Source organism: Labrus mixtus, chromosome 8 (genome assembly GCF_963584025.1).
Source record: "Labrus mixtus chromosome 8, fLabMix1.1, whole genome shotgun sequence".
NCBI lineage: Eukaryota > Metazoa > Chordata > Actinopteri > Labriformes > Labridae > Labrus > Labrus mixtus.
The window spans coordinates 25,720,506-25,743,178 of NC_083619.1; the positions used below are offsets into that span (position 1 = coordinate 25,720,506).

At 41.4% G+C, this 22,673-nt stretch overlaps 1 protein-coding gene across 8 annotated transcripts in view; it reads left to right on the forward strand.

Moving 5' to 3' along the window:
• Window positions 1-22,623, forward strand: part of LOC132979541 (rho GTPase-activating protein 12-like) — a 55,933-nt gene extending 33,310 nt beyond the window's left edge. The window contains exons 3-19 of one of the 8 annotated variants that reach the window (XM_061045432.1): window positions 8,199-8,468; window positions 10,242-10,448; window positions 10,907-10,987; window positions 11,972-12,100; window positions 12,320-12,382; window positions 12,884-12,958; window positions 13,651-13,712; window positions 14,208-14,289; window positions 15,041-15,142; window positions 15,478-15,576; window positions 16,172-16,274; window positions 16,626-16,745; window positions 17,365-17,463; window positions 17,634-17,711; window positions 19,370-19,504; window positions 19,944-20,049; window positions 21,228-22,623. In XM_061045432.1, coding sequence (XP_060901415.1) covers window positions 8,199-8,468; window positions 10,242-10,448; window positions 10,907-10,987; window positions 11,972-12,100; window positions 12,320-12,382; window positions 12,884-12,958; window positions 13,651-13,712; window positions 14,208-14,289; window positions 15,041-15,142; window positions 15,478-15,576; window positions 16,172-16,274; window positions 16,626-16,745; window positions 17,365-17,463; window positions 17,634-17,711; window positions 19,370-19,504; window positions 19,944-20,049; window positions 21,228-21,402 — 1,986 coding nt within the window. In that variant the 3' untranslated portion in view covers window positions 21,403-22,623. The remainder of the gene's footprint in view (window positions 1-8,198; window positions 8,469-10,241; window positions 10,449-10,906; window positions 10,988-11,971; window positions 12,101-12,319; window positions 12,383-12,883; window positions 12,959-13,650; window positions 13,713-14,207; window positions 14,290-15,040; window positions 15,143-15,477; window positions 15,577-16,171; window positions 16,275-16,625; window positions 16,746-17,364; window positions 17,464-17,633; window positions 17,712-19,369; window positions 19,505-19,943; window positions 20,050-21,227) is intronic. The other 7 variants (XM_061045434.1, XM_061045433.1, XM_061045436.1 and 4 more) reach the window with 7 other exon arrangements.
• The last annotated feature ends 50 nt before the right edge of the window (window positions 22,624-22,673 follow it).

Consider the following 22,673-nt stretch of genomic DNA (forward strand, 5'->3'; position numbering starts at 1 on the left):
AAAGGAAATTATTCTAAATCCTTGAGCTATATAATTATCAGTCTTCTGTTTTGTCTATATTTCTTGTTCAGTCTTGTGTTCGTCATGATTCAGACTTAAACGTCCTTATTTCTGTATGAAATTATGTTGAGAAAAACAACTTTGCATTTAATTTTGCAGGGTAAGAGAGCCCAGCCCTTTGAAGATTCACACCCCATAACTTAACTTCCTTATTAATCAATGTCCGCTGCCTCTCGTCTGGCTCTCTGCTGCTTCAACAACAGCAGGTCCAGTGACACTGAAGTGCCACTTCTCTTAACTCAAGATTCAAACTTGTCCGTTTGTAACAGACATGTATTCGAATGAGTTCATTTCACCCTCTTTGTTGACCTTGACCTGAGGGACAGGACCAAGTGAAGGTAGAAGAGAACAGATATATTACAAACCGTCTTTTGTCTTATGTACCAACGCTCAAACATTGAAGGTGTGACAATACCGTAACAGATGTTTGTCTCGTCCCTATTTGTCTGTGTGGGATTGCAAAATTGTCACAACCGTTTTTAAACACTTGGTATCGGAAAGTATTGGAGTAAGGAAAATGTTGACAGTAAAAACATTTAGTATTGCATTAGAATTCAAAGTTCATACTCTGGGATGAGGCATCATGTCCCCAGCCTGCAGGGACAGCCTATCCTCCGTTCCCTGAGGGCCGGGGCAAGACAGCTGCTGATCCAGACGCTCAGACATATGGTCATGTACTGTGCAGTCTAAAAAAAAAAAACACATGTACACATCTGGGGAAGTTAATTTCCTGTTCCACTGGGGAGTCGCCAACACTAATCACTTTTTACTCTCTGTGTCATCCGTGTGTACTCATGCTATCCGGTCCACTGTATGCAGTCCCTACAGAGAATCCCACGCTGCAGGGGATGTAACGTATCGCATCAGGAAATTCAGAATTTGTCTGTCTGTTGCATAATTTACAGACAATACACCAACTGTAGCCCTACACGATTAATGCTTACCCCTCATTCATCTGAAAGTAGGCAAATATTTAAAGCATCATCAACTTTTACCAACGTGAAATGCAGATAATATTATTCTTAGAAATGTTCTACATTTCACACTGTGAAAGTTTTTTGACAATATTTTTAAATTCTGATTGTAATCAGATACTGCCTGGCACGATATAAGTTGTGAACATGGCCCAAAAACTTCTCAGCTTCTTTCTTGCACCAGTTTCCTCGTTACTTTCAGTCCAACACCTTTTTTGTCACGTTTGACCCATTTGCAGCTCGTGTGGAAACATAAGTAGATCAGGGTCAGATTCAGAACCAGACCAGGATCCCTCTGTGGACCTGCCCTCTAACAGACTTCAATGATGCTACGCTGAGGCGGGATTATGTAAACGAGGGCATGGTCCATCACTTCCCTCTGACTTTCTTACTGTGTGGATTCTCATACCACATTTAGGCATGAAGGCATTTCCCAAAATACACTCCGCTGCGTTCGTGCTGTACCAAACAACAAGCTGGTTTATTAAGGTGAACACTGCCACGACTGACAATGCATTTTACATCATGGTAATTTAAAAACTGTGCTGGGTTTTAGCTCTGCCATCATGTCTCAAACCTTGTGATCAGCATTTATTCAACCATTTATAAAATAAATAATCGTAGAGCTGTATAAATTGTATCCACACTTTTATGTGATTGCACAACTTACATTTTTGTCTTGTTTTGTGTTGTTCACATTTAATCTGCCGTTAAAAAATGGCTGTTGTCCAATAACAGAGGCATCGAGATGAATATTTTTATTGTAGGTAAAGTCAGTTTGTATTTTTATCTTGATGATCGGTGCTCCTATCCCTGGAGTGTCGTCCAGTGCGGCCTGAGAGTTTCCTGACTGCAGCGCTCAGCTTTCTTAAGGTCATTGCGTCTCTAACTCACCTCAGGCTACTCGCTGTGTTTGCCCTGCATTGTCTGCTCCTTTCTCCTGTTGAATGTAACTGCTGTGCTGTTGCGTAATTGCCTTGGGTGGTGCCGGTGTTTCAAGGCCTTTTTTTTTGTGTTGACATGCAGCATATTTGTTTCCGTGGTTTGCTTTTCTTCCCTGTTATTCATTTCAAGCTGATTTTGTGAGATTACCACAGACCGGACTGTTGGAGGCACAGGGCGGTAACGGACACTGATTTTCCAAGCATTAAAGATTTCAGGGTCTTTTTAGATGTTTTTTTTATTTATTATTTTTATGTGGCTTTTCAGGCTTATCCTAAAAGTAAGGCTTTCTGAAATTGCTGTGTTATCTTGATCTTATCTTACCTGGAAAGACAGCGTGGCTATTTTCCATGTACACAGGTCCTTCTTAGTACAACCACCTTTCTTCCTGTTTCGATCACACTGGGTCACACCTCGTGGCAGGTTTAACTGGTCGTTTGTAACCCATCCATCAAACTAGAGCAGCATCTGGCATTCTTATACAAAACTGACTACTTCCATTCCAAACCATATCCGATACTGAAGGTGTGAAGAAGGGATTTTTAAGCAATATCTAAAGAAATTGACACATTTATGCCATCAAATCCGTCCTTTTCCTATATTCCTTTCTTGGATAGGACAGCTGAAGAGAGACAGGAAATGTTGGAAAGAGAGAGTAGGGAAAGACATGCAGCAAAGAGCCAAAGTCTGATTCGAACTCAAAGTAGCTGCGACAAGGACCATAGCCTCTGTACATGGGGAACGCAACAATAACACTAGGCTATTGGTGCTCCCATATTTCTAATACTTTCTTCTAGAAAACAGGTACTTTGAATGCACATTTGCTACAGTAGCACTCTTAAAAATTTGACTAAAATCTAAGCTTTGAGCCTCTGGAAAAAGCTGCTGTAGTTATTGGCGGATCTCTCATCAGGCTCAACATATTGTACCCTTTTGTGTAATGTTGTCCTGAAGCAAAATCCATCAAAAATGTGAGCAAAGATAGAAACTGACTAAACTCACTAAAGAAAGAAAGAGTCTGAAAGTCTGCCTCTGTCAGCTACATCGGGAGTGTTGCCAAAGAGGGATTTATTGGGTAACGTTTCCTACTTATGTAATATATGTGACTATGACAGTGAGCATGTAAAGCACTGCAGAGGCACTTTGCCCGGTCGAAACTAAAAACTGAAAGGACAAGAAAGTAGAGCAAAGATATGTGTTCCTTTTGTTTGTATTTGAGGGCATGTTTGTTCACGTTTGGACATGCACATGTGTTTGCACATGTGTTTGTTATTAGCCTGGTGCCAGGCTAATAGTGAGAGAGTTAAAATACTTCACTGTGTGTGTATGTTTACAAGTGTGTCTGTTTTGTTTGCATGGCTCAGTTCCCTGTGGTATGCAGCAGAGCAGGTTCATCTGTGTCAAACTGAAAAAAAAAAAAATGGGAGGAGTGAGGAGGTGAACACGTGGAGCCCCACCTCCACCTGCTCGCCTGTCTCTGGCCCGTCACTGTTCAAACTTCTTATACTTTGTTGTCAGGCTGCCACCTAAAGGACACTAAATGTCTGCACCTCTGATGTTTCTGAGAACTACTTAAAGGGAGTTTAGAGTTTGCTCGCCTTCAGGTAGTGCTGAATTGATCAGTTATTAGAGTTAAATAATAAATGGACTTGAGCTAGTATAGCTTTTCTAGTTTTTTGACTCGTGCACAATGTCTAACAGGGCTCTCACACTTGCAGAAAACTCCTGAAAAACTCCTGATATTCCCAGGAGGAGCTTTATGTGTGAACGCAAACATCCACATTTTTCGCTCGACCTTCACTCTGAGTTTATCCTGCCAGACCCTTAGTATTTTTTCCGCAAGTACGAGTGGGTTGATGTGAGCACGCAGCAGGATATTATCTAGAGAATTCACCCCGAGCCAATGGATCGTTTCCAAAACGATGCCAACTACTTTGTGCAGGTTAGACAGTGTCTTCACTTCCAAAGATGGGATCTCATTTTACATAATTCCATCTCAACTATCACTCATAATTTAGTTGAACCAACAATTAATTTGTATGGGTCAACAACATTCTTTGGGTTAAAAATGTGACTAGAGATCTATAATTTTTAAAGCATCGGTACCTTTTGCGATCATTAAATCAACACAGATTGAATTGTTTGAGTATCAAAGGATCAAAACATTTTGACAATCTTATTAGTTAAAAATAATTAGTTGATCAATGACATTGTTTTCATGATTAACTTTACACAATTAGCTACTTTTCTGTGTTTCTTAATCATTTCAGTTGAGTGCCTTTTGAGTTTTAACCTCTGGTTTGAACAAAATAAGTATGCTGAAGACAAGAGGAGGAAACCACCCAAATAACTCATGAAACCACAACTTCAAACAAACCCTGAAAGAACCCAGCAGCCTTCACCAGGCATTTTATTTAAAGAAGAGCAGCCCAGCATTTTTAGAGCAACTTTATGTGAATGAGGACGACAACTTTGCATAAAATGAGCACAGTGTTCTGAATCTTATATCAGACTAAATAAAACCCATGTGATGCCAAATCAACTGGAGCCAATTCTGTCTAATATTAGCTCTGATGCATTCAGCGCCTGAAGCAGAGTCCTCTCTTCTTCTTTCTGGCTTGGATGCCGTTTATCTCGGGCCTAAAGAACACTGGACCAGTCGATTATTATTCCTCTGCAGAGCTGCGGGCTGCACAGATAAGACTCTGCAGGTCTCCTATCTGCAGCTGGCAGCATCACTCTCCGCCCTGTCTTATTCTCAACACATTAAGTCCTGCTCAGGCCTGAAATAGGAAATTAGGGAGGATGATGAGCTGCAATCAGGACTGCTGGCTGCTGCAGTGAAGGGCTTCTTATTGCAGATGGTACAGTCAGCGTCTGATCTAGTGGCAGCTGACTTCTGGTGTGATTTTAGGACTTACTGGTCAGTATTGTGATCAGTCAGATCAAATCACATCCTCCCTTTGCTCCCCACTTGCATGTTTTGTTTAAATGTTGAACACATTTTGTTTGACAAATGGTAAAAAGGAAACGCCAACATTTTGATAGAAATGCCTGAGCCCATTGCCCAGAGTGAACTGTACATAAAGTGTCCAAAATTTAAAATATTTAATCAATAATTTGATTAAAGAAAAACATAAAAGCAGCAAATCCTCACATTTGAGAACTATAGGAACCAGAGAGTGTTAACCTCTCAAAGGCAGGGTTGGTAATTTTCGAAAACTAACATGATTTTGAAAGTAGCATCCCCTCTGTGCTCCCTCAAATGCCACGCCCCCTCACTTACATGCACACTCCCCGTTGCTCCAGAAGCGGATCTCAAAAAAAAAAAAAAAAAAAAACAGGACTATTTTATTACTCACAAATGGCCAACAACAAACTCACAGTATAAACTCTGTCATCGGTGACACACTTTGAGCGTGGGCTAGTGCACGCCAAGGGTAGAGAACGAGCAGGGAGACAGGGACGTCTGATTGGTTCATCAGATTGGTACCTCGTGGCAGACATTGGTCGAAGTTTTTACAGGCTTACAACTGATACAGATGACAGATTTTCTTCTTTTGATTTTTTAAAAATATTTTGAATCTGAACCCATGTTTCATGATCATATCACCAGACCAGATTCTTTCCCCTCACAGCCCTGGCTTGTGCCCATGTCTTTAAAAGTAATCATTTAATGAGTATAGTTTCATGTCTATCTTCTGCCTCTCCTTACCAGCACTGAGAAAGACTTCTACTTCTTTAATCCCTGGACAAAAAATGAATCCTACCCCTTTGCTGCTCTGTAAAACAGGATAAAAACGTGTACACCTGGCAACCTCTACTGAAGCACTTTCAAAGAGAGCAGCTCCTGTAATGTAAGAGGTCAAACTCTGCATGTCCCAGCGTGGCTCTGTGGGTTTTTTAGAGCTCAGTATTGATTAGGTGGTCAGTCTGTTCACACCAGATGTCCAGCACCAGCTGCTCAGGAACATACTGCAGCTTTAATGAAGTCCAGAAACACCCCCATGCATCTTTAATGAGCCAACCTGATGGTGCAGCCTTTAGTTACATAATGAGTGCTGTTATTTGGAAAAGCATTTACCACCAGTGTCATCAGAACCCCAGTCTGCATGTTTTAGTGTTTTTTTTTCTTCTTCTCTGCTTGGGCTTTGAGCTGAGAGCTTTCAACAAACTAACAACCAAAGAAAACCAGTCTGATAACAAGTATACCTTGTGAAATAGACATTAACATTTATCTGCACATTTAAGACACATATCTGATGTCTTGTGTTGATCATTTTTCTTCTAAAAAAAAAGACATGCACCTGTCTTTATCCTCACTCAAATCTTATTTTTAACCTTCTCTCTTTGTCATCTTTGACCTCTTCTCTCTTAAAACAAATTGGTTTATAAGGTAGAAAGATTTAGGACCTGGAAAGTTCAGTTTTTTTGGGGGGTAAATTTTATGGATCTTGCTTCCACTGAAATTGAGTTTAATTTTCTGAGCTGCCTCGGGAGCACGTAAGTGGTTTGATGGTCGTCAATGAAGTGCTCTTCTCACTCGCTGACGGTTTAAACGGTTGATTGGCTTGCCAGGACTTCCCCTTTAGACAAATCCATGCACCAACCGATATGTTTGCTCAGCATTATACAGGAAGACCACAGAGGCACGCAGTAAGAGAGACCTTTACTCACACTTAGAAAAATAAGCCGCCTGCGACACAAACACAATGGCTGTAGTCCGTCTGAGGAGAAGTTTCTTCCGTGCAATCTCTATACTTGAAGAGGATGATGTGTTTACTAGTTGTTCACCTCCACAGGTATGTTTTGAACATTTGCAACTATTGAGAATAAGTTAATGTTTACAGTCTACAGTTTCTAAGAATAGTATTACAAAGCATTTTTGATCAAAGCAGTTTTTCATCATTGGAAGTCTTTTACTTGTTGTGGATAAACTTGTGATGAAAATTTGCCTGATTTGTCAGGACTGACCAAACAGGTAGAAAGATCTATAACTAGTTGTGTAATATATATCATGTATGATGTACTTTCCACCTTTATGCAGTCCTGTTCTGACCCCGACCCCGTAATGAACAGCCCTGCTCTCAGGCCACTGAATATTCGATCATCCCGGGCACCTCTAGCTGTTTGCTCGGCTCCTGCATATTTCATCCCCTATTGATCCCCGCTACAATAAAAACATCACAGAGCCAGTGTTAGGAGGCCTTGGGGCACCGGCATAATTTATGAGTGTCTCTCTGCCCGGTCGCTCTTGCCTCTTTGTAACGCCAGCATGAAATAATCATGACAAGCAGCCCATTGACTGGATCAGTCGTGCGTTGGGGTGTTTGAAGAAAGATGCTCTGTCATTAGGAGGCTGCACGCTGGCTCTACTAGATATAAGGACATGTTGCAGCTCAACTGGATCTGGGAAAGTTGTTTTAAGAACAAAGTTTTACTACTACTTATTTTTAATGATGTTTGTAACTACTGTACTGTACGCTGTGCTTATAGTTTAAGTTCAGTTTTCTTAAAGTTTGGGAATGTGTTGCTGCAAACTTTTCATTTTAATTCCCAAACACTCTCTCATGTAGTCACACCCAAATAAGAAATGTAAAATCAAGTTACTATGCAACTCAACACATAAAGAAGTGGATCCATCCATGTGCAACCAAAAGTTTTTTTTTTCCTGTTAGAAAGATTTCTACATTCCCCCGATGCGAGCCTGGTCAAATTGTGGTCGTTATGGTCAGGATGCATCTTAAAGGACAGTTTTACTTCCTTATTTCTTCCTGACATAAGTCCCCTGCCACGCTAAGTTATATAAGTCCAGCGTTTCCTTCCCCTGTCCTCCTCCTCTCCAGAGCTCATTCATGCTTTCCTCCATCCTCTGTGACCAACAATGGCTGTGTCAGCTAGAACTATGGATAATTTGACAATTTCCAGTTCCTTTGTTCTCTAATGCTACTCAATTTCAGCACAAACCCAGCAGCGAAGAACTGCTAACATTGTGTGAGTGAGGATGAAGTATTCTTAGAAGGTGTTTGAATGTATTTTTGATGAAAGGTGTCCACCAGCTTGCAGGTGAAGCTGTTGATTCACCCTCTCAAAACTGTGAATCTCTACGACGTCACCGCTCATCAACCGCAGTCGAGGAACCGATTATATAAGAGACTTTAATCCACTCCCAGATGACTGACAGTTAAACTTCTCTTTATCTCTTTCTCTCCCCCCCAACAGACGGTATCGTCTTCAGGCCACGGCCGCTCCGAGTCCCCCGTCTACACCAACCTCCAGGAGCTGAAGATCACCCAGACCCACCAGCCCCCCGTCCCCTCAGGCTCCCCCATCCACGCTCTGGGAGACTGGGAGACATACAAGGACCAGAACGGCCGGCACTTCTACTACAACCGCTCGACCCAGGAGAGGACGTGGAAGCCGCCCCGATCAAGAGACGCGAGCTTCGGGAGCTCCAGAGGAGAGGGCCACAGCACGGGAGAGAGTGCAGAGGTACTGAATGTGTGAAGGGTTTGACGAAACACAAACACACATAACATAAATAATATATATATTTTTTAAATACCCTAAAAGATGGCATGAACACCTGTCAAGAGACTTTTTGACACATGAATCTTGACATTTTTTAATGAGATGTAAACAGCAGTTAAAGAATAAAGTTGGGTTGGGATATGGCTGTTTTCATACATTCACACATGAACCCAACCAGACAACGTGAAGGAACCTTTAGGAGTGTATTGCATTTGTGAGAGGGTTTATAGTGTTTGTTATCAATCAATCAATCTGTCTTTATTTGTATAGCGCCAAATCAAAACAAAGGTTAACTCAAGACTCTTTACAAAAAAAGCAGGTATGGGATGTTACTCTTTGTTATGTTACTAAAGACCCAACGTTCATCCATCATGAGCACAGCACTTAGCAACATCTAGCAAAGGTACAGTGGCAAGAATAAACCTGCCTCTGTAAAGACATAAGTGAGACTGAGAGTTTAGCATTCAGCATTTTCACACATTAAAGGACAAAGGTTCTACTTATGCCTGAAATATCAAAGATTGCTTGCATGGCAAATGCTTTCCGCTGCCTCAAATCAAATTGTTTACGTGTCGTGCCTGGGCAGCAGAGGATCTGGGTTTCTGTCATATCACCAAGTTTGTCGGGAGTCGTTTCCATGGGAATGCTTGAGTGCAGCCTCTGAGAGAGCCTCGAAAAAGAGAGGTGTATTTGTGAGGCTGAGTTCAAATACAACACAAAAATCATTCTACAGAACTGAAAATTAACACACATTTAAATCTGATTATGCTGAACTCCTTTCCTGTCAAAATGTGAGACAAGATCAGTAACAATCATTGTTTCCTGAGCAGCTCTTCTGCTTTTAACCTTTACTTTAAAGATCAAACCTAGTTTAAGATTTAATTATTCAGAATCCTAATAGTAACAAGATCACTTAAAAGTACTACTCAAGAATCAACCAGTGAACCTGTGAAGGACAGTCAACCTGTATAAAGAGTGTTTATACTTTATACTCGAGCGGTTTCTCACGGGTATATAGTTACAAGAACCTGCACAAAGGCAAATGCAGAGTCATTGTCAAAGCATCCATAAATCAGAGAGTGATATTGAATTGATAAGGAACACAACATACGGACACTTGAATGTAGTGACTGCCTTGTAGTTGCCGCAGCTGTAAATGCAGACACAGTGAGACATCTGCAGAATAAATCTCAGCCCTCACAGATCATTTTTTTGGTTCTGGAAATGTAAGAATGCACTACAGAATAACTTTTAAAGTATGAATAAATAAACACATGCACCCTTTATGGACTGTGGAAATTATTACAGCCTTGATAAAATGTGGATGACTGCACATGTTTCATGATTAGCTCTCTCAGTACCCTCTCATAAAACGTTGCGACATGTCATATTTTGCCTGAATCATCAGGGAGTCACCTCTGATTTTTGAGTCTGCCTCTGTTTCCCTGAGTGTCCATACCACACTGCCACCTACAGGCAACAGACTGTTACTTCATTTATTCTGTCACACAGCTGCGGACCCTTTTAGATTTAGTCCTCTGCGTCCAAAATCAAGCATGAAGATGTGTGATTATAAGCTCTCTGATGGGATTTATTTATGGAATGTCGGGGGGTTTCTCATGATCTCTTGCTTCTGGGTGCTTTCCTCCGCTGTAACTCCATGGTGAAAGATGCTTTTCTCTTCTGTCTCCCTCCCTCTCTCTCTCTCTCTCTCTCTTTTTGCACTCATGGTAGACTACTCCTCTCTCGCTCTCGCCGTCTTTCCTACCCTTCCTCTCGCTCTCCATTGGTCGCCTCCACCCTCTGTCGTCGGAGGACACCTGCTTCAGCACCTACTCTAGCCAGTCAGACAGTCAGTACGGCTCCCCGCCGCGCGGCTGGTCGGAGGAGATGGACGAGTACGGCCACACGCTGTACGTCAGCGACTATACTAATGAGAAGGTACCGGCTGCACGGGGCTGATCTGCTCTCTCTTCACTGTGGGGATTTCTTGGTTTGCATGTGGTTTGTGCATGTTGATTAATGCATAAATCTCCGCCAGAAGTGCACACTTAAAATGTTTCCTTCACACTGAATAGAAAAGGTTGTAACTCCACGGCATGATAAGATAACCGTAACATGAGAGAAGAGCAAAAAAAGTCAGACTTTCTCTTAACAACACTCAAAGAAAATCCACATTATCTTAAAAATGTTGATGTTTAAATGTGTAGATCCCATCAATACATCTTTTGAGTGAATGAGGAGAAAAGTGACTTCAGGCTGAACTCATTCAGGGAAATATTCATGGGTACAGGACTTTAAATTACCACAGCTAGGTTTGTCTGTACGTCCGTAGTTCTGATGTTATTTTAAAGTCTTGTGTTTCTCCCGTTTGTTTTGTCTTGTGTGTGCACCCCCAGTGGTTGAAACACACTGACGAGCAGGGGAGACCCTATTACTACAGCGCAGATGGTTCAAGGTCAGAATGGGAGCTTCCAAAGGTAAGACCCTGCAGCAACCCATACTTTTAATTCACTTACTCTCACTCAGTTTTAAAGGTAATGACAGTTCATGCTCGTAGTGGACAGCTTTAAAGCTAAAAAAAACAAAAACAAATAGGGAGCATTTGAACTTCCATAAGCCCTCAAAACATGTGGAAAATACAAAGCATATTCACGCTCAATAATCCAAAAAAGCGAAGAGAAAGTTAATCCAGTGTGTGCAGAAGGGCTTAAACTACTGCTACTTATTGTTTCTTTGATTTGAACATGAATCATTATTTTCTTCATTAATCAAATTGAAAAAATGAATGATGACTCCCCATAGCCCCTTCTTCAAGTTTTGTTTGTCAGACAATCAGGCTAATAACACAAAGAGATAAACGACAGTGACAATAAGTTATAATTAACAACTGAAAAGATTACTTTACTTTTTTAAAGTTTTTTGGGGGGGGGCTTTTCATGCCTCTCTTTTGTAGACATAGGACAGTAGATAGTCAGAAATCAGTGAGAGATGATGACATGCGGGAAAGAAGCCAAAGGTTGGATTTGAACCCAGGCCGCCCGCTTGGAGGACCATATCCTCCTTACATGGGACGCGCTCTGACCACTAGGCCACCTTCGACCCACTTTACTTCATTTTTTAATTTGTTGACAGTTTTTGTGAAAATCAGTTAAATGATTTCAGGAGATTTTCTAGGAGATACTAGACCGTCAGTTGTATCCACAGATTTGGGGGAGCGTATATTTTCCTGTATTCTCGTTGAAGCTTCATCCTGTGGTTTTGACTGACAGGATGAATGTTTAGCTGGAACATCACGTTTTCTCTCGGCAGAATCTGGCACACACACATAACACCATAACAGGATAAATACTTAATATGTGTAGGCTACAAAAAAAAAAAGGAAATTTCTATGTTTATATTTGGTAATCTTAATGGATTCAAGAAGGTTTATTGTAACGTCTATTTACCTACCTTCCCACCAGTACAACCACTCCCCTCCTCAGCCGTCTGGAGACACTCCAAAGAGTCGCAGTTTGGACAGGAGACAAGTGGAGCCCATCGTCCTCACCAAGTGGAGACACAGCGCCTACGTTCAAGATCCCAACGACAAGGTATGAAACCTAAACCTGCAGATTCAAGCTCCATTGTCATTTCATTATTCATAAATTTAACACTCACAAGAAATGAAACATTTTAAACAAAAATTCTCCACAGAAAAGTGGATTTGAGATATTGAACTGTTGAACATGGACCTAAAAGTCTCCTGTACAGAATGAGTTGGATGAAGCTGTTGTTACACGAGTTTCAGTTGTAGACTGGTTGCTTTGCAGAGGCTGTTAAAAACCAGGCGTTTCCGCTCGGGCTCTACCCGCCTGCACCCGTACAAACACCAAGTCAGTAGCCTGTCCGGCCCACCAATCAGTGCCGCGTTCCTTAATCCAAGCAGCCAATCAGCATGCATGATGATTATCACACAAAAAGGAGTAGTTTCACGTGTCACTTGTTATTGCACAATTCCCTGAGTTGATTGAGGCTGCTCGTTTTAATCTGAACATTCAATCATGAACCATTGTGTTAGGACAGTTTGTCCATGATGAGACAAAGATGATTCATCTGAAATTATTCTGACACTAAAGGAATTACAAGTAGCAGCAGCAGCAGCATGGGCTTTGTTAATCATACCTGCCTCCACTTCTAATTAATGATCCATTCACAACTCCTGAACATCACAGAGGCACTCGACGCAATTTGCAACGTTATCATTTAACTGCTAATTACCATCGCACTCTGTCGTCTGTCTGCGTCTTCTTAACCTCTCATCATCCTCTCATTAACCTTTTGTTGTTAGCCCATGTGACATTCTGTTTGTTTTTTCATCCCTGTCTCTTCACCAGGACGCTCCTCTGAGCCCCATGCCCCCCTCGCCCGACTCTGACTCCTGCCCTTCATCTCCCAAGACCCCCACCTCCGTTAGTACTCACCCCCTTCGCCTTGTATCACCTCGCCTCTTTGCTATTCACTTATCTCTCTCCTGCAGGTGTTGAAGTTGGTTTCTGGTGGTAAGCAGGGGCTCATGCTGCAGCTTTTCGAGGGGTTTCTGCACAGGTGTGGACAAAATCTCTGAGTAATCCTTGAAGGAGACGGCAGAGTAAAGTTGCATAAAAGGAAAAACCCTGTGTTGGATCCCTGTTGCTCTGTTGGGTGGCACTGCTGTTGGCATTGCTTGAACGAGATGAGATCACACAAGCTTGTTCTTTTTTTTTCTTTTTTTTCACAGGAAACATTTTAGAGTAATTGATGTGTTTGTTCCTTTGTGCTTTCACCATCTGTGTGGCCTTGTTGGTAAAAAAGCAGAAACAAGTAGTTTTAACCTGAACATTTTCTTTTGTTTGGTTGCACGGTGGTGCTGTGATTAACCCCGTCACCTCGCAGCATGAAAGTACCTGGTTTGAATCCCCGGCTGGGTGGGTGCCTCTCTGTGTGGAGTTTGCATGTTGTGGTTTCTTCAATGGTGGTGGTGGTATTTTTTATTTTTTACTATGAAGTGCCTCAGTTCTTCTTCTTGACTGCAACTTTCTCTCCTTTCATCCCGCTGCGGCTGTCAATCAAACTGACGGACGTGTATATGACCTGTTTGTGTTTCTTCTTCTCTTCTATCCAGCCGTCTGAAAAATGTGGAGTTCTGAACGTGACAAAGATCACTGAGCAGGGCAAGAAAGTACGGTAAGCACACTCTCAGACGTAATCAATGTTGGCATCATACTGTTGGTTTTACAGTTACCCTGTGAAGATGTAATCATTATTTATTTATTGTGTTACGATGGGGTCCCTGTTCTGTTTTTATCTATGTGTCTTAAGCTCAGACACGATGATTTATGTTCCTGTCTCCGTTTTTCCTGTTTGGTTTTGTGTTTTCTGAGATATGCCCGGCTTGTGTCGGAGTGTGCCTGGAGTTATTAGTAAAATGTCTCTAATACATCTGTAATAAATTATTAACACAAAGCAGTATAACTAAGACATCACTCGTTTATGTAATATCTGATCAAAGTACAAGTAAGCAGGATTAAACCCCGGCCAACCCTGAATACTTGCCCTCTCAAATAACTGGAGGTGTTGTAATAATTACCCAAAAATAATTTTAAGTTTCATACTAATGCTGGAGGTTTCTGCAGATTAGCTTGCAGCACTCTCACTGAGTTCATGAATAATCTGTTGCAGGAAGAACTGGACCTCTTCCTGGACTGTGCTCCAAGGATTCACGCTGCTGTTTGCCAAAGGCCAAGGAGGCGGGACCAGCTGGGTTAGTGACAGACACACTGCAAAGTATTTAAAATAAATATGTGAAAAAGTTGTTCAAGTTAAGCTATTAGGTAAGGAAGAGTTTTTAATCTCTGAACACTGGAGAGATGTTTTAAAGTTAAAGAGCTGATTGTAGTGGCCTGTCAGGTAAATGCAAAGGAGTTGGGGTTAAACTTTCTTTTTAGATGTTTTCTTTTCCTCCCCTCCACTTTCACATCTTACCTACCTCATTCTACCTCCATCATGTCCCTTGTCTTCGTCCCCCTTCGTCTTTCCATGCAGCCACACTACCACAGTGGCTCCTTCCCTGTGTTCCTCCTGTCACTGTTGAGTAGCTGGAGGCCGGCTGCTAAGAAACGACCCGCCATCTCCTACCTCTGCTCTGAGCTCGACAGAGCCTCCTCTGTATGTGCTTCCTCTTTCCTTTTGTGTGCTCTTTCCTCCTCCTCCTCCTCCTCCTCCTCCTCCTCCTCCTCCTGTGTGCCACACTTTGACCCCAACCCCTCTGTGTGTTATATGTCACTGCATGAGGCGAGGATTAGAATGAAACTACTACGTCATTACTGTATAATTGGATCACCTAGTAGCTTGACTTCACATTTCAGAGGCATATTTACTTAACACAAGAGGCTATTAAGATCATGCTCTGCTTAGAAAGCAACTTGGCGTTCATAAAACAGCTGGTTTAATAAGAGTTGCATAATATCTTCTCTGTGTTGTAATCTCCATCACTTTTTAATATCTTTGTCCAGTTTGGAGGCGGCCAGTCCAAACCAGAGTTCACTGTGGACCTGAGGGGCGGCTCGGTGGAATGGGCGTCAAAGGACAAATCCAGCAAGAAGCACGTTCTAGAGGTGAGAGAAAGCTCAGCATGTTTTTGTGTTCAGCGTGCATTTGTCTCCTTTTATAAGAAAAGCAGCACAGAAAGGTCTCAAACACGATCCTTTCAGTGTAGTAACAGAAAAATGCCCTTGTTGGTTTACCTTTGTGCTCTTTTTTTATGATGTGAGCAGTCAATTTTGCAACACTTAATATGAATGGAGCTTCTTCCTTTGTGTATAAATAACTCAATCAGTTTTTTACTTGATGAATCTAAAAGATCTGCCAGAAAAAAGCATGAAAACCAACACTGTAGATTTGATGGTTAGCTGCAGGTGCTGAATGCTTGTGTGTTTGGTCCTGTTTGCAGGTGAAGACCCGGTATGGCACAGAGCTCCTGATCCAATCAGAAAACGACGGCCTTGTCAACGACTGGTACCAAGCACTGCAGGACACCATCAGCACCCATGTGAGCACCAACATTTCAGTCGCTCCCTTAAAGTTGGCTCTATATCGCCATATTGATCCTTAAGAAGTATCCAAATCAGCCTAGAAACTTACAGGAAAGACGTAATCAGAGGAGCACCTCAATTTAAAAACTCTGCCTCAATAATATATTTATAAGATATGAGAAGAGGGACAGATTTTTCCCTCCAAATACTAGACATCATATGCAAACTACATAGCTGTTTTGACCCTGGGTCATCTTGTTTATTGATCATGTGTGAGTGGTGTGGCTGGCTTTCTGGGGAGTGGGAAGAATTGGGGTCACTCATCATGTTGTGTCCAGGTTCTCCTAGACCCGGGACATAACACAGCAGATATTTTTTAGCTCAGTTTCTATGTAAAGAAAATAAAAACTGTTTGAAGAATAACACTGAAAGTTAAGATGTCACTTTTAAAGGTTGAGTGGCTTGAAGAAAATTAAGCTTAACTTGTAAACAACAGCTCAAGTTTGTTTTTATCTTCCCTGAGAGTGCAAAGGTGCAGCAGATAGACGTTTTTACACCCTGTCCTGTATCTTATTTAAGTCCTATGCTCGTGTGCATGTTTGTGAATCTCAGGCCTGGGAGTCTGATGAGGCCTTTGAAGAGGACATGGCGGAGTTTTCTGGTGCGGAGAAAAATGACAAGGAGAAGGATCACAGAGACTCAAAGAAAGGCAGAGGTGTGTGTGATGTTCAAAAAGTGTCAAAGTGAACCTGTTTAGAAAGACGTTTGCTAAAGCACTACATACAAATGTTGGTAAAACTGATAATAAAGCGTTCAAAGTTGATGTTTTAGGAGTTGAATTTTGATGAAAATTAAACTCTTAATATTGCAGCAAAACGTTTTCAGTGCATACAGTACAGCGCAGTACACGAGCCTGAAAGTGAAAGCATAAAGTCCAAAGTTTCTGTTCGGCTGCCCAGCTTATAAAACTTCACCACATTAGTATCACTCTCTGAAAACATCGAGCGTTCCGTCATGGCGATCAGTGTGTTTAGACGAGTGGCTGTCTTCCATCTGTCCCATGCAGCCCTGAAGACCTCCACCAGCATGGACGGCCCCGATAACAAGAAGACCAGGCACAAGCTGAAGAAGTTCCTGACCCGCCGGCCGACCCTGCAGTCCGTCAGAGACAAGGGATACATCAAAGGTAGGAGAGAGACAAAAATACACTTAAAGAACACCATGTTTTTTCTTCTGTTCTGAAGATAATACAGGTAGCAAAGTTCAGAAAGCTTGACGATTTTCTTTGGAATATCAACAGATATAAAGTTGCTCAAACTAATAGATGACCTTGAAAGTATAAAGGGTTGCTCTTCTACTTTTGTGGTATCAGATGGTAATGTGTTTTAGCCGTTTATAACCAAAGAAAGCTCAATTAAAAAGATATAGTCTCTTGATTTATTTCTCACTTTATACAGTATCTGTCCTCTGTGTTTTGGATATATCAAGAGTGTTTAATGCATCCTAAAACAAGCCACTTTGCCCGCAGGAATCCGATAAGGTTATTGGTTTACAGTTCAATATTATCTAACCAGGAGAACATTTTTTATGAAAGTCTTTTTAGTTTTTCGCCGTTTGTTTTTTATGACATCAACAGAAAGAAAATGCTCGCTTCTTTTATCTCCAATAGAAACTAATAAAACACAGGGAGCTTTTGCAGGACATTTTTAAGATGGAGGTGTAGATAAAACACACACTGAAAGAAAGAAAACAAGGACTTTGGACTGTTTTGTGACTTTCTCCCTTTTCTCTTGTCCTGCCTTCAGATCAGGTGTTCGGCTGCAGTCTGTCCGATTTGTGTCACAGGGAGAGCGTCACAGTGCCGAGCTTCGTCAGGATGTGCATCGACCACGTGGAGAACACCAGTGGGTTCAGACACATGAAACTAAAGTCAAAGTGTTTCTCATAAACTAGATGTCGTAAAGAAAGGGTGGGGGTTGACAGCTCAGTGATAAAACAGGCGTGGTGTCAGAGTGCATTAAAAACAAACCAATGATAAACCTGAACTGTTGTCTCCTTCCATCATCCTCTGCAGGTCTGTGTGTGGACGGGCTGTACAGAGTTAGTGGGAACCTGGCTGTCATCCAGAAACTACGCTTTGCCATCAATCACGGTAAGTTACTACTATCTGGAACTTAATATTAATATTTAATATATAACAGAAAGTACCCAGAACCTTTAGTCCCAGGAACTCATTTTCAACAACTATAAAGTTTCCTTTCCCCTGGTGAGGTGTGCACCTTTTCCACAGTGTGATGTCTCAAAGATAAGAGAATTTTGTCTGTAATGTATAAAAAGGAACACCATTTTTACATAATAGTTTTGTGTCTGTATACGACGACAACAACAGAGCCACATAAATGAGGTATGATACCGTAAAATCAGGTGTATAAGACGCACTTTTAATACCTATTTTTTCGTTTTAAAAGTTGGCTGCGTCTTATACATATATATACATATATATATCGGTGCGACCAATATACCAGTATAAAATACTGAAACACGCGCCGTCATTACAGCGGGGCAGCAGCCCTTATCACTGCAACCTGAAGTGATTAAAAACACATCCCCATTCATTGTGTATTGAAAGCTGAGTGCACGCTGTGCTGGGAAAGACGGCGACACAGACCAGTCTGGCTGCGCGACTTTTTCCACATCTTTTCTCCCTCACGAGGTCATAATTATGCATTTACAGAAACAGTGGTATATTGTTCCGTAAATAAACCTTGTCGAGTTCTCTTTTCATTGAAAGAGTCCTATATTAAAGTTAAAGAGTGACCAGCGGAGACAGGCAGCGCGACTCGCAAGCTAGTAGGTCTGTGCGTCTGCCAACTTTCCCTGCAGGCTGAGAGCACAACTACCGTACTGTAGCTAGTAGGAGCGCAAACTCCCGAAAGTGAAAAAAGACGGGACGTTAAGAGCGACACAGCTGCACAGAAACTGCACGTTGTAGACATCGCTGAGCACAATATAAATTGCTGTGCAGGAAAACATTTTAAATAGTTTTTTCTCTCTAAGAGACCTTCAAAACAGGGTGCGTCTTATATACCGGATTTTACAGTATTTGTATATCACTGCAACAAAACGTAGCATGGAGGTGGTTCATGTCATGCTGCTGTTGACAATAATTAAACTGAAATGCTTGTAAATGTTAAAATATTTTGGCCTGAACTTACCATGTAAATCCATTGATGAGCTAAAGCTCAATGACCACACACACACACACACACACACACACACACACACACACACACACACACACAAAAACAAGTTCTTGGCTGCAGATTTTTAAACATTTTAAAAATGGTTACTCACACATCCTGCACACTACTCTGTCTATTCATCACCAATTTATTAGGAAGAAATCACAACGTGTGTGTCCCTCTCTGGACCTTTGGCACGAGTACTCTTGGCTAGCTTCTCTTCAAAATAACACATAGTCCATATCCTAAATTAAAGACTATATTCTGGTCATATTTCCTATTTTTCTTCATAAAATCACAGCTTTATTCTCAAAATCTCTTTTTTTCTTTTTGATGTGGTCCTAACACTCATCGTACGAACGATTCTGTATCCTCTACAAAGTATTCCCCCTGAACTGGGACTTCATAGAAGGTTAAAGCCATGTCACCTGAACTTTATGTAGCGAAACGAAGAGTTCCTTGAAAATGTCCTCTTCCCTGCAGTAAAATCACAGCTATAGTTTTTATAAGCCGTTTTAAACATGTCTGAACATCTCTCTAAACTGAAGGTTTGTGTGTTTGTCTCCAGATGAGAAGGTGAACCTGTCAGACTCAAAGTGGGAGGACATTCATGTGACCACTGGAGCTTTGAAGATGTACTTCAGGGAGCTGCCGGAGCCTCTCTTCACCTACGCCCTCTTCCATGACTTTGTCAGCTCCATCAGTACGTTTGACACAAAGCTGTACAACACATTTCTGCTTTGAAATGGTTGATGCTTTTGACTGAGTTTCCTTGAACATACACCTGTTAACTGTCCAGATGGTGATTCAAAGTTGATACCAATGGGGCGCTGGATAGCCATGTGAGGAGGCTACAGTCCTCGCTGAAGCATCCAAATCTGACCTCAGCCCTTTGCTGCATGTCATCCCTCACTCTCTCTACCCAACATTTCCTGTCTCTCTTCAGCTGGCCTTTCACACAATAAAACTTGATACCATTAGAGGAAAAGCCTCCATAAGAAAAAAAACAAGTTATCAAACTGTAGAAAATAGAGATCAAATGTTTTTTTCAATCCCATAAAAACTGTCAGCATCAAGCTACACACAGACTGTTCTCTCCCTCTGTTCTGACTTTGATGAATGTTTTGTTTTCTCGTCTGCAGAGCTCTCAGAATACAAACATCGAGTTCAGTCCATCAAAGATCTGGTGAGAGCGCTGCCCAAACCCAACCACGACACCATGCAGACTCTCTTCAAACACCTCAGGAGGTAAGAACAGCTTGCTTGATTTTTTTCTCTCTTATCCAATACGAAGGTTACACCAATGAACTACAAAAGTAATAACACAGGGACGAGGACTTCTTCTTTACACATGGAAACAATGCATTAAAGGCTGCAGTGGTGATTATTTTGAATTGATGGTTCATCAGGTGATTTTATTTTATATTTTTATGTATGTCAGGAGTTTTTAAGTTCAGCTCAGTCCAATCTTCAAATATATTCAATTCACAACCATATAAATAGTGAAAATTAACAGTCTAGCATCTGCAGGAATAAGACAATATTTGGCACAAAAAATTCCAGTCAGCTTTATGTATATAGAGTATTTTTTTAAATCAGTAAAAGTTTATCATAGTGCTGCACAGTGAATAGGAAGATAGAAATCAAACTCAGTACATAAAACACAGTCCACCAGCCATGAAGAACACTCCTAAAAGTCTGTCAAACACATCAACAATACAGTTATTTATTTATTTTATTTTATTTTTTATTACTTTATTGCAGGCTGTTTTACTTCATTACAAGTTGTCATATTTCATCATAAATTTTGTTCATCCTGGCACATTTTTAAATATAATTTTTTAAACATACAAGAATACATACAACATGAAATAAAAGAAAAATAAATAAAAATCCAAAGAAAAAGGTACAAAGAGAAAAAAGATAATTAAATTAAGATTTAGAAAGAAAAAATAATACTAATAATAAGAAAATTAAAATAAAACCGTAAATAGAATGGGGGAGGGGGGGTTGTTCCTTCACTACTCTCTTAATTTTATATAATTTAATTCAGTTAATACAGTTATTAAGGGGAAAAAACACATGTTGTCAGTGGTAGAGCTGGTTGTCTCTCAACAGGAAAACTTCGGGGTTCGATCCCCAGCTCCTGTAGCCACATGTCCGATGTGTCCTTGGGCAAGACACTTAACCCCAAGTTGCTCCCGTTGCTTTGTCTTGCAAGTTCATACTGATGGTCAGTTTCCATAGCAGCCTCTACCATCAGTGTGTGAATGTGTAGGTGTGACCTGTGGTTTAAAAACGCTTTGAGTAGTCAGAAGACTAGAAAAGTGCTATTTGACATTTTTGATGGATAAATGAAAAGTTGTATTTCTACTTTCCCATCTTTGAAGTGTTGTAATGGACACTGTGTCTAACTGTCCCTCCAGGGTGATCGACCACGGAGAGGAGAACCGTATGACCACTCAGAGCGTAGCCATCGTTTTCGGCCCCACGCTGCTGCGCCCTGAAACAGAAACCTTGAACATGGCGGTCCACATGGTCTACCAGAACCAGATAGTGGAGCTGATACTTCTGGAGTACGAGAACATTTTCGGCAGGTAGAGAGACGCTGGAGGATGAGCTTCTTTTGTTTTTTTTCATCTCTCAATGCAGAGCTCTTCCTAACCCAGCATGGCCCTGCCTAAAAAAAAAAAAAAACACGCAGCCCATCCTGGCTCGGCGTTGTCCGGCCCGGCCTGGCACGGTCCAGCCCGGCCCCGGGAGCTGCTGCTTCTTCTTCATCATCTCAAACCATCCTGTGGTCACCGGCTTCTCCAAATCGTGCAAACTCCGGACCAAAGCCACTCCCAAAAAACGTTTCGAACCAAAACAAAAGATAGCGACCAAAAAAGTTTTAGACTTGTTGCACTTTTTTCAGTCATCTCGTTTTTTTTTCTCCTGCAGCTGCGTTTGTGCCACTGTACTGCAAAACGGTGACGTCTTCCTGTCTCGACACTGGATTTCTAAAATAACTGATTCTGAAACGAACTGAACAAGCTTCTAACTACTGCACAGACTGACTGAGACCAAAGGAGCTGCAGAGGATTGAGCCTCCGCAGCCTTGATTACAGAGGAGGCGTCAGTATAGGCGAGGTGGAGGTGGAGCTGTATATACACTGTACTGGATATTTTAGAACGCACTGGGAAGAAAACAAACTGCTGTGCTTTGCTTTAGACGTTTAGACACTAAGAGATGAAACACTTAGAACAAAGGACAAGAAGGGAGATTTTTAAATGCTTTATTCTAGCCATCCCTCTCTGAATCTGCTTCTCTGTCCTGAACTTCTCCAGCCGGGGTCCTCCGAACACGTCTTATTAATCTGTGATATATACTAAAGCACTCCACCTTCTGCATTCGGCTTTAAGAACAAATCATCTCACAGCGCTGAGAACATCAACTTGATAAAACAAAGGTACTCAACTGTGTCCTTCCTTAACATGTGGATATGACATGTTCAGGCCTTCGAACATGACTCCATTGATAAATCTGTACAGTGTTTATTTGTGTGCATGTGTTTGGGGGCGAGGGGGGCGGACGGATGGATGACTGGATTAAGTGACCATGTATTGTACAAATAGTAAATATAGTGTTATAAATATGATAAAGAGGGAGAAATCACTATTTTGTGAGCTTTGTGGGACCAACAGATGTGCGGAATAAAGAGATGAGCTGAAAGATGTGGAGGTTTACCTGAGTGTCAGGTAAATGGAAGATTGTGAATGTAACTGTTGGCTTTAACAAAACTGGAATAAAGACCTCTGATAAGAGACTTTCCAAATGGAGACATTCTTCATGTCCTTTTATTTATTATTAAAACTTAAGCTGTACACGT